The 12,234-nt window shown below is 41.5% G+C and overlaps 1 protein-coding gene across 10 annotated transcripts in view; it reads left to right on the top strand.

Annotated features, from left to right (window-relative positions):
- dennd4a (DENN/MADD domain containing 4A) overlaps nucleotides 1-12,234 on the top strand; it is a 150,318-nt gene that overhangs the window by 120,629 nt on the left and 17,455 nt on the right. For 9 of the 10 annotated variants that reach the window (XM_043674608.1, XM_043674611.1, XM_043674610.1 and 6 more), the window contains 5 exons: nucleotides 4,113-4,256; nucleotides 5,334-5,489; nucleotides 6,976-8,162; nucleotides 9,406-9,616; nucleotides 9,957-10,063. In XM_043674608.1, the coding sequence (XP_043530543.1) occupies nucleotides 4,113-4,256; nucleotides 5,334-5,489; nucleotides 6,976-8,162; nucleotides 9,406-9,616; nucleotides 9,957-10,063 (1,805 nt within the window). The remainder of the gene's footprint in view (nucleotides 1-4,112; nucleotides 4,257-5,333; nucleotides 5,490-6,975; nucleotides 8,163-9,405; nucleotides 9,617-9,956; nucleotides 10,064-12,234) is intronic. The other variant, XM_043674612.1, reaches the window with a different exon arrangement.

Below are 12,234 nucleotides of genomic sequence, written 5' to 3'. Positions count from 1 at the left end.
TTCCCTATGCTATTCCTGATCGGCCCTACTCTTTCTTTGACCATTCTCTTATTCCTCACATAAGTGTAAAATGCCTTTGTGTTCTCCCTAATCTGTTCTGCCAAGCCTTTCTCGTGCCCCCTCCTGGTTCTCCTCAGACCATTTTTGAGCTCCTTCCTCGTCTGCCTGTAATCCTCTAGAGCTGAGCTTGGCCCTAGCTTCCTCCACCTTAGTAAGCTACCTTTTTCCTTTTGACAAGAAGCTCCACAGCTCTCGTCATCCAAGGTTCCTTTATCTTACCACTTCTTGCCTGTCTCAGAGGGACATATTTATTCATCACTTGCAACAACTGTTCCTTAAACAGTCTCCACATGTCTATAGTGCCTTTACCATGGAACAATTGCTCCCAATCCATGCTTCCGAACTCATGTCTAATCGCATCATAGTTTCCTCTTCCCAAATTAAATATCCTCCCATTTTGCCTAATCCTCTCCTTCTCCATAGCTATGTAGAATGTGAGGCAGTTGTGGTCACTATCACCAAAATGCTCTCCCACCACAAGATCTGATATCTGCCCCAGCTCGTTTCCGAGCACCAAGTCTAGAATGGCCTCTCCCCTCATCGGCTTGTCAACGTACTGAGTTAGGAAACCCTCCTGAACACACCTTGCAAAAACAGCTCCATTCATATCTTCTGCTCTAAGGAGGTTCCAATCAATATTGGGAAAGTTAAAGTCACCCATTACAACAACCCTACTACGTCCACACTTTTCCAAAATCTGCCGACCTATGCTTTCTTCCATCTCCCTTCTGCTATTGGGGGGCCTGTAGTGAACCCCTAATAATAGACAATAGACAATAGGTGCAAGAGTAGGCCATTCTGCCCTTCGAGCCTGCACCACCATTCAATATGATCATGGCTGATCATCCTTAATCAGTATCCTGTTCCTGCCACAACATCATAGCACCAGGTACTGATCCATGCTCTAAGTTCATCACTTTTATTCCTGATACGCCTTGCGTTAAAGCAAACACACTTTAACAGATCCCTTGGTTTCTTCCCAGGAAAATCCTTCCCACTAGCTGGTCTACCTCTTGCTATTGCTTCATCTGCATCAACTCTCACCTCCGGTATACAGCTCAGGTTCCCACCCCCCTGCCATACTAGTTTACTACTCGAGCAAACCTTCCACCCAGGACATTGGTCCCCTTCCAGTTCAGATGCAACCCGTCCTTCTTGTACAGGTGCCACATTCCACCTTGCTGATATATATGGTCAGATTAATCATGATCTTATTGAGTATTAAGCTGCGCCCTCTCCCTGTTCCTCGCCTCGCTATCTCGTGGCACCGGTAGTAAACTAGAGAACACTACTCTGTTCGTCCTGCTTTGCAGCTTCCATCCTAACTCCCTGAAATCACTTTTTATATCTTCGATCCTTTTTCTGGCTATATCATTAGTGCCAATATGTAACACGATTTCTGGCTGTTCGCCCTCCCCTTTTAGAACCTTATACACCCGATCGGAGACGTCCCGGACCCTGGCACCAGGGAGGCAACATACCTTCTGGGAATCCCGATCCTGACCACAAAATCTCCTATCGAGTTCCCTCCCACAAGTACTTTTCTGTTCTGCCCCTTCCCTTCTTTGCCAGAGTGTCAAGCTCAGTGCCAGAGAACTGACTGCTATGGCTTTCCTCTGGTAGGTCATCTCCCCCAGCAGTATCCAAAATGGTATACTTATTGCTGAGGGGAATGTCCACAGGGGATTTCTGCACTGTCTGTCTGTCCCCTTTCCTCCCCCTAACTGTAACCCATCTATCCTTGTCCTGAGCCTTAGGAGTGACCAACTCCCGGTAACTCCTCTCAATTACCCCCTCAGCCTCCCGAATGATCTCCCTGTATTCCATGAGATCTAACCTTGCTAATCAGTCTCCCATGGGGAACCTTGTCAAACGCCTTACTGAAGTCCATATAGATCACACCTACCACTCTGCTCTCATCAGTCCTCTTTGTTACTTCCTCAAAAAACTAATCAAGTTTTTGAGACATGATTTCCCACTCACTAAGCCATGTTGAATATCCCTAATCAGCCCTTGCTTTCCAAATGCATGTACATCCTATCCCTCAGGATTCCCTCCAACAACTTGCCCACCACCAACGTCAGGCTCATTGGTCTATAGTTCTCTGGCTTGTCCTTACCACCCTTCTTAAATAGTGGCACCACGTTAGCCAACCTCCAGTCTTCCGGCACCTCATCTGTGGCTATCGATGATACAAATATCTCAGCAAGAGGCCCAGCAATCACTTTTCTAGCTTCCCACAGAGTTCTAGGGTACACCTGATCAGGTCCTAGGGATTTATCCACTTTTATGCATTTCAAGACATCCAGCACTTCCTCCTCTGTAATATGGACATTTTGCAAGATGTCACCACCTATTTCCCTACAGCCTATAGCTTCCATATCCTTTTCCATGGTAAACACTGATGCAAAATACTCATTTAGTATCTTCCCCATTTTCTGCAGCTCCACACAAAGGCTGCCTTGCTGATCTTTGAGGAGCCCTATTCTCTCCCTAGTTACACTTGGCCCATATACCTCTAAACCCTTCCTATTCATATACTCAGATGTCTTTTAAATGTTGCAATTGTACCAGCCTCCACCACTTCCTCTGGCAGCTCATTCTATACATCCACCATCCTCTGCCTGAAAAAGTTGCCCCTTTGGTCCCTTTTATATCTTTCCCCTCTCACCCTAAATCTATGCCATCTAGTTCTGGATATTTTAAATAATTTTCCTTCATCGGGCTTTTTTGGCAAATAGAGGAGGTTGGATGTAATTTGTGTCTGGCTTGTCATGGCAAGTATCTGAAAGTTCAACTGAGAGATCTGGAAGCAGATCCAGCCTCTCCAATACAGTCAGGAGTCCGGTGCTGACATGGTGTCTCCTAGTGGCTTGTTTGAGGCATTACATGAAAGCAAATTCCTCAAGCCATTGATCAACATTGTGCAACAGAGAGAAATAAAGGAAATGAATATCAGAAATTACGATGTATTTTGCATTTTGACATGAGATGGTAGTTTGCCATAAGAATTATTCATGTGGAGGAGTGTAGGTAAATTGCTCAAAGTCAAGCTGATGACAATCCAGGATCATGTACAATCTCTTAGTAGAGTATAGCTGAGAAAAGAGAAAATTTGTCAAAGCTTTTCATCTTGCACTCATCAAGACATTTGCAAGAATCCCACTGTGAAGGGTAGCAGTATGTTATCCATAGGAGAAGTGAGTGTCAGCTGGTTGGTGATTGAACTCTATTGTCATGAAGAATGCATCAGTTAATGATGTTAAAAATCTCACAACTCCAGGTTATAGTCTAACAGGTTTATTTGGAAGTTCTAGCTTTCAGAGCGCTGCAGTTAATGATGGTTGACCATTAACTGCCAAGCATTGGTTATATTTAAACAAGACATTGCTTACATTGCTCATCAGGCATAACTCAATATTGCAACTATAGTAGTTTTTATTCAAAATGATCATTTAATGTAAAATACACAAATGTCAGTGCATCTCTTAAAGAGCCAGTCCACAGTTCTATCCACGATATTTGATTACTCTGACTGAAAGTGATATGGATTCAAGTTGAATTCCTGCTTATTGTAGACCTAAATAATGTAAAATGATCACCCACCCAGAAAGAAGTTCTGTCAATATTTTCTTTCAGCTTAGTGCTGAATTTGGAAGGTACATGGACCTAGCAACCAGAACTCTCACATCACACACCTCATTTCCAAATACTGTAGCAGCTGGACATTCCACATTCAGGTTTCTTCACATTCAAATATTGACTGAGTTTACTGTTCTTCACCTACCTGTCACCTTCTACCAACCATTTCATTCAGGTGGGAAGAAAACCAAAAACGTCTTCCTTCAAACATGTATCATAGCATAATATTCAGTAACTGGACAATCCCATACTTGCCTCAGACAAAAGATGCAGTTAGTAAACATAACATTTTGGAGAATGAAGCGGTATACCTTTCAGTTACAAAACAAAACTTGTTCGCTGTTTAAAAAGTATATATTTTAAAGAAGCTGTTATCAGTCCCTAACTGCCATGTATTTGTTTTTCCTAAGGTGGGCAGTCAGATCTTGGATATAACTCCTTATCAAAAGAAGAGGTTAGACGAGGAGACATGTCTTCAGCGCATGGATCTGAGCAGTCTGCAGTGGGGCAACCAAAGGATAAGGATGGGAAAAAAGAGAGTGACTCCAGTTCATGTACATTTCCCCCCCTCTACTTGTAGTTTCTACATATATGTAAAGAGAATTGTTGTGTGTAACAGTCTGAAAGAAAACAGCATGAAAGCTGTTTCTAGTCTACATATTGTGTAGGCATATGGGTACTTACTAATGTAATTCTGTGAAGTTCATGCAGAAATGTGATTGAAATATCTGAACTTTATGAACATTTGAAAGGTGCACAGAAATGTAAGGAAAGCAATACCGAAATGATTCCTTGAAGCGTGTAAGAATGAGAATGAGAAGAGAAAGCTTCTGGCTGCATCAGAGATAACTGCCCAGACAAAACCTAGTTTAGTTTGTATTTCTGAGTAGCTTAGCATCCAGGGACTTTGCAGAGGACAGTCAAATAGAAAATCATTAGCTTGATTAAAGTATTCAGATTGTTCCAGCTTTCCTGAGAATGATCCGAGGCAATAGTCAAATTTAGTTTATTTGACACTATAAACCTCAAAATTGTAAATTGAGAGTTTGAGAACTTAAACTTCAAAGTTAGATTACAACATTCAGACTGCTCCAAATTATCGTTTGATCTTGATAATCTGTTTTGATTTAACTATCAGTTGATTTAAGTATATCTGCTCACCACAAATAACCTGTTTTTTGTTAAGGTGTAATCATGGTCATTTGGTTGATGAAGCCTTGTTTGGTAAAAGATGAAGTATAACTGGATCTTGCAGGCCATAAGGTTCCCTGGGCTGTGCTACTGTTGCTGATTTAAAGCCTGGTGACAGTAAGGTCACTTCAGTTGGCTTTCATTCCCCTGGGATAGAGAAGGAAAACAAAAGGTCTGGATCACTATCCACTTAACACCTGTTGGAAGCAGGCATTTACAAACATGGTTGATTTCCAAATTGGTAAATGGCCAACTAAGATGGACTGAATGCAGAATGTTTGCCTAAAAAGTATGTGGTAAACAATCTGTATTGCCACAGGCTCTCAGAAAGGATTAATATCTCAAGAGGAAGAAAACAAGGGAAGAAAATTAGCCTAAAAAGATACATTTATCAATGCAGTGCAACAATTTGAATCACACATTTCTTACATTGCTTACAGTGTCTGAGAATGAAAGTGCAAAGGGCAGTGGAGATTGTCTGTCCCAGTTGGATTTTCAAGGAAGCAGAAATGACTTAACATCTGTGACCAGCATCGTAAAGATGAACTGCAGCTTTGAAGCCACCAGTCCAAACAAGACCAATGTGGAAAACAGTGGTTTGTAATTTTAAAGCATGTTTCATGACTAGGAGTTAAATTGAAGAATTATCTTTCCTATACTTGTAATGTTTTAAATTCTTCAACAGTTAGATACTACTGTGCACCAATAGATGAAAGATTTCATTGTGTGTAAAAAGTGTTTTAAATTAAAGAATTACTCTGGTGATTTGTGTTTATGGAGATTATAAAGGACATTAAGGGAACAATCTCCATCTAATTTAACTTTTTGTAGTGATTTTTCTTTGGAACACCCTCAGGCTGGTTTGGCTGGGTGGTAAAACAATCCAAAACCATTTAATTCATCTTTGGAATCAGGTACTGTACACTTCAGACATGGCAGAAAAAGCATCTTGCCTGCCTGTATTCTCCAAAGAGCATGAAAGAACTGAGGCACGATATGAGTCAGCACAACATGGAGAGGTGATAGCCTAGTGGTATTATCACTGGGCTGTTAATCCAGACACCCTGGTAATGTTCTGGGGGCCCAAATTCAAATTCTGTTACAGTAAATGATGGATTTGAATTCAGTAAAATATCTGGAATTAAGAATCCAAAGATTACCGTAACTCCATTGTCATAGAGTCATACAGCGTGGAAACAGACCCTTCAGTCCACTCGTACCACGTTTCCAAACTAAACTCATCCAACCTACCTGCACTTGCCCCATATCCTCAAAACCTTTCCTATTCGTGAACTTATCCAAATGTCTTTTAAACGTTGTAACTGTACTTGCATCCCTATGTCTCTCTGTTCTACCAACTACCCAGGGCACACCATTAATTGTGTAAGTCCTGTTCTTGTTTGTTTTACCAGAATGCAGTGCCTCACGTTTATCTAAATTAAACTCCATCTACCACTCCTTAGCCCATTGACCCAATTGATCAAGATCTATTTGTATTCTTAGATAACCTTCCTGACTGTCCAAGAACCCATCTGGTTCACTAACGTCCTTCAGGAGACCTTACCTGGTCTGGCCTCCATGTGACTCCCGACCGACAGCAATGCGGTTGACTCGTAACTGGGCAATTAGAGATGAGCAATAATATTATTTTCTATTAGTAGGATTTCTAAATAATGGGCTAAGATCTTGCCTCATGTGTCTGATAAACTATAAGTTTCAATGCGCTAAGTATTATTAATAGGCCTGATCTGAACAGGCAGTTCATTTTCAAAATTGAGTGTAGTATCAGTGCAGACTGGTTTGTGACTCATAGCATGCATTTCCTGTGATATCAGGGATACATCTTGAAAAGTCAGGTTCAAAAATAAAGAAGCACCTTTGATTCTATTGTATAACCAGAAGTTTAGGAAAAAAATTGTTTATATCCTTTCAGCCAACAACGACATAAAGAGTGAAAGCAATTTTTTAAAAAGGCTCATTGTATGTGCATCTGTTTAATTCAAATTGGAAATAGAATAAAGTACATTACTGTAATTGTATAAAGCTTTCGACTGATTGAAAAAATCTGATGTCTGATTACAGAAAATATGGCAGGTTTGCTGTTTACTGCAGCCTTCGACAATGGTGCATATCCTGATCCTAGACTAGGTCATGGCAGCAGTTTGCGCAAGAGACACAAGAGCGCTGTTGAACCTGGCTTGAAGGAACAAATGGTGTGGGGAGGCAGAAACCGCAATCTTAGTGGTGATACTTTTGCAGGACTTATGATGCACAGAAGAAGCATGGACAGTGATCCCAGGGGAATTGCGGAAAAGTTGGGTGCTGATGCTAAAATACTTTCGACAGCTTTACAAATGGCCTTAAGACCAAACACACTCGAGATCTGCAAACCCAGACATTTGCAAAAACCAGTCACTCTGAATCCAGAAAAGGAGCTGAGTGATGAAGATACACCATATGATCTGGATGAAACGTTGGCCAATGTAGAGGAAGATAAAACAGATTCTCCTGCCATTTTTGACTTGGAAGATCTAGACAGTGAATCTGATGCTGAAAAGTCTGGTGGGCAATCTAACCAAAAACTGAGGCAAGGGCTGCAGTCCAAGCAATTGCAAAGAAGTATGAGTGCAGGTGCAGCGATCAAACCAGCAGAAAGAAGAGGGGTTCAAAGAGGCTATGACCCACTTTCTCTTCTGCTTGCAGAAACCAGTCAAGAGAAAGAGGAGGAGGAAGAGGATGAAGACTACAATAAATATCCCTCTACTATTTCAGCTCGCCGAAACCTGGCTGAAGAAATAGAAATGTACATGGACTCCATGAGTAGTCCTTTAACTAGTCGAACACCTAGCATGGATTTCTCAAAAACAGATGACGAAAACAAAACGTCATCTCATATCAAAGGCTTACCCGCAATTAAGGGATCCAGGAGGTCTAGCCTCCCAGCAGGCTCACCCAGAGTAAAAGGACTCTGTCGATCCAGAACATTTCAACCACATGGAAAGGGCGAGTTTGCTGTCAAGCAAAGAGACAGACTCTGGTCCTCACCGTCATACTCTGCAAGTAGCAACAGGAGAGTGGAAGTTCGAGAGACAAGTGGAGATTTGACTCTTATGTCTCCACCTCCTTCTAAACTGGATTCATTGCTACCACCCACCTTTGATGTGCTAAAACATAGCATGTTCTCTGCTGGGAAGGGAGTGGCAGAAAAGGCCAGCAAATGGTACACCAAATTGGCAACATATGCTGTACCCATCAAAGAGAATGACAAGGTAGGAGCTTAAAAATGAGGCTGAATATTTTAAATGCAACATAGAATTACAAAATGGTTACAGTACAGGAAGTAGCCATTTGGCCCATCACAGGTGGTCTGAAGGAGGAGTTCACACAATGACACTCCCTCACCCTTTTTTTGGTATCCCTGCACATCTTTCATTTTCATACAGTAATACTATTCACTTTTGAACACATTGATTGAATCTGCCTCTTCTATGCACATGGACAGTACATTCCAAATCTAACCACTTCAGTGAAAAAGCCTTTCCTCCCATTGAAGTAAAACCAAAAATACTGGATAAGGTCAGCAGATCTGGCAGCACCTGTGCATCGACATTTTTGGAGTCAACATGATTTCCTCATTCTGAAGAAGAGTCATAACATCAACTCTGTTTCTCACTCCACCCTTGCTGACATATTAGTTGAGTTTCTCTGGTTCTTTGCTTTTATTTCAGATTTTCCATATCTGTAGTATTTTGCTTTTATTTTCCTCTATTTTGATTTGGTTAAAAATCACACAACATCAGGTTGTAGTCCAACAGGTTTATTTGGAAGCACTAGCTTTTTCATCAGGTGGTTTTGGTTTGGGGATAGTTCCATGAACAAATGTAGGAGTGTTGAGAAAAGGCTGGGATTCAAGATTAAATCAGTCAATTCTAACAAAGAGCCAGCACAGGAAGGATGAACCAAATAACCACCTTTAACACTGTAAAATTCTGTCAGGTATGCAGTGGGATTTTGCATGTAAGAGGAAAGACAAGGGGCGAATTGGTAGCAGCTGGCGGGATTTGTGTTACATCAATGAATTTCAGTTCATTAATTTAAAAACCTGGAATATAAAGCTAGTCTCAGTAATATTGCAGTGAAATTACCATCAATTATCATAAAAATACATCTGGTTCTGAAGCTCCTCCTTTAGGGAAGGAAATCTGCTGTCCTTACCTTACATCTGGTCTATATGTGACTCCATACCCACTGCAATGTGGTTCACTCTTAATTGCACTCTGGCCAAAATGGTTTCTCATTCAAGGAAAATTGGGGATGGGTCATAGACTCGGACCACAGCATCTCAGGAAGGGTTTGTCATATGATGGATCATTTTAAATCCATTTCTTTCATTTATTTAGATTGTGCTACAATCCAACAAATACAGACCTTTCACCAAATGCATTGATGACTTATTGTAAGCCCAAAAGTGCAAATTGATTGTTTGTTTAATGTTTTAACTTAAATTTTTAGGGGCATTATTCAGAGAGAAATAGTATCTCTTCAACTGGAGTAGTGGATCCTGATGCATCTTCTTTAGATGAGGAGATATATGATGACTCAGACAGAGTAGCTGCATCTCCAGCCTGTAGTACGCCTGCAGACGAGACCAAAGGATGGCAGCAGGCTAGTATGGAGAGCTCTGGAAACCTTGAAGGGATACCTAGGCAGCCATTACAAGTCGGTATGTGAAGTCCAGGACTTGTTGCAAATCAGTTGCACAATCTGAATGATTGATAATGTAAAATTTTGACTGTTGTGATGCTAGCTTTGTAAAACTTCATGATGTCTCATTGTTTTGGATTCTCTCCTTGTTGCATAAAGCCACAATAATTTCAATTGTAAAACTGGTTTGACCCAGTGAATAATAATTAACAGAATGAAACTAAAACAATCTAAAATCTGCTACGGGTATGTTTGTTGGGAATCGCATTATTTGCGTCAATAGGCTGGATTGAAGTGACAGACAAGCTTGTCAGTAAATCCAATAAATGCTTTTTCTAATCCCTCTGTTTTGTATTCAGGCAGTGCTCAATCAACAAATTCCAACTTTCCTTTACCAGACAAATCTGATGTAGGATCTTCTCAATATCCAAGCAGCACCAGTATCTTCCAGAATTATGCCATAGAGGTAAATTGAGCTCGTGATACATCTGTCTCGATTATCACCGATTCTGTTTAACATTCACACCTCAAACTCAAGTTGGACAAATGGCTCACTTTAAAAGTATTCTGTAAATATTATGCAGCATCCTAGTATGAGAGTAAAGCTCAATAATAAAAGATTTTAGAGAACTAGAAGGAAAGTTGAAAAGACCAGGAGTAGAATTTAATGCTTATCTCTCTGTCTTTCTCTCGCGCACGCACGCTTTCTCGCTCTCTCTCCCTCTCTCTCTCCCGCTCACATTCTCACTCTCTCTCTCCCCCCCTCGCTCGCTCTCTCTCTCTCGCTCTCGCTCTCACTCTCTCGTTCGTGCTCTCTCTCTCTCCCCCCCACCCTCCCTCTCTGGCTCCCCACACCAACCACCACCTACCTAAAGTGATCTACTGACAACACAGCATTAAATTATACCAGAGGCTTTGATCAGCCTTTTAAAATAAACGAGAGAGCAGTATAGACTACAGAGAGCTCCAGAGGCCAGAAGAGAGCTGGTTGCAAGTTCTGTAACTAATTAAGGGCCATATTAGCAAACAGAGTGCCAGGACTAAGCGACAGAAGATGGGATATCAGGCTGGAGTAAATTACGTGGGTCAAACACATACAAAAATGTTAAGAGAGCAACAATTTTTAAGTTTGGGGTCATGGCAAAATCAGTGGTGCACAAGAATAGGACTGATTGGCCATCAGGATCTGTTTACAAGAAATAAGAGCTGGAGTAGAACACGTAACCCTTCGATACTACTTTACCATTCAATACAAGCATGACTGATACTGAATTTCACATGCACTTTACAAGTTGCTTCCTGTGTCCCTCTTCCCAAGAGACCAAAATATATCCCTCGTAACTATGGAGCAACCACAAACCTCTTGGATAGAGAATTTTGAGAATTCATATCCAATTGTATGAGGTAACTTCTCTTCTTTTCAGTCCTAAACAATTGGCTCTTATCCTGAGACTGCTCCCAAGTTTTAGATTCCCAAACCGGCAGAAACAGTTGCTCAGTGCCTACCCTACCAAGCTCCTTCAGCATCTTCAGTCTTTCAATTAGATCGCCTCTCATTCTTCTAAACGCAAGACAATATGGACCTAGTTTATTCTGCCCCACATTATTGGGCAACCTCCTAATTAAAAGAACCAATTTAATGAGCCCTTACTATACCGCCTCTAATGTAAGTTTATCTTTCCTCCAATATGGGGATAAAACCTGGATATGGTATTCCAGATGTCATCTCACCAAAACCCTGCGCAATTGTAGGAAGACTTCTTTATTCCTGTACTAAGACCCCCTTGCAATAAAGATCAAAATGCAATTTGCCTTCTTAATTGCTAACTGTACCTGCATGCTAACTTTCCACATTGCTTATATATACAAATCCAAATCTCTACACATGAACATATACAAGCTTCATACCTGTACAAAAGTTGCATTTCTGTTCTTGAAACTAAAGTAAAATAACTGCATGCTTCCCCATGTTAAACTCCATCTACCATTTTGATGGCCACTCACTTAAACTGTCAATCCCTTAACCTGCCTTTATCCCTCTGCAGCCTATCTGCCCATCCAAAAGCTTATCTTTTCACCTCACTTAATATCATCAGCAAATTTAACTGTATTACCCTGACTGTTCATCTAAGTCATTAATATAAATTGTGGACCTCCCCCGACAAAATCCGATTCTTACAGCACTCCATTCGTCACAGCCTGCCGAATTGACAAAGTCCAATTTATACCGTCTTCTGACTGTTAGCCAATCCTCTGTCCATACTAATGCATTAGCCTCAACTCCATAAACTCTTCCATTTCTATCTTGGGTGACCAAATCGACACGGCCATTTACTATAAACCGACCGACTCCCACAGCTACCTAGACTACACCTCCTCCCATCCTGCCCCCTGTAAAAACGCCATCCCATATTCCCAATTCCTTCGTCTCCGCCGCATCTGCTCCCAGGAGGACCAGTTCCAAAATCGAACAACCCAGATGACCTCCTTCTTCAAGGACCGCAATTTCCCGCCAGACGTAGTCGACGATGCCCTCCACCGCATCTCTTCCACTTCCCGCTCCTCCGCCCTTGAGCCCCGCCCCTCCAAACCCCACCAGGACAGAACCCCACTGGCCCTCACCTACCACCCCACCAA

This window comes from Chiloscyllium plagiosum, chromosome 32, assembly GCF_004010195.1.
Source record: "Chiloscyllium plagiosum isolate BGI_BamShark_2017 chromosome 32, ASM401019v2, whole genome shotgun sequence".
NCBI lineage: Eukaryota > Metazoa > Chordata > Chondrichthyes > Orectolobiformes > Hemiscylliidae > Chiloscyllium > Chiloscyllium plagiosum.
Note: the sequence above shows the minus strand (reverse complement) of the source record. Positions and strands in the feature narration are given on the sequence as shown.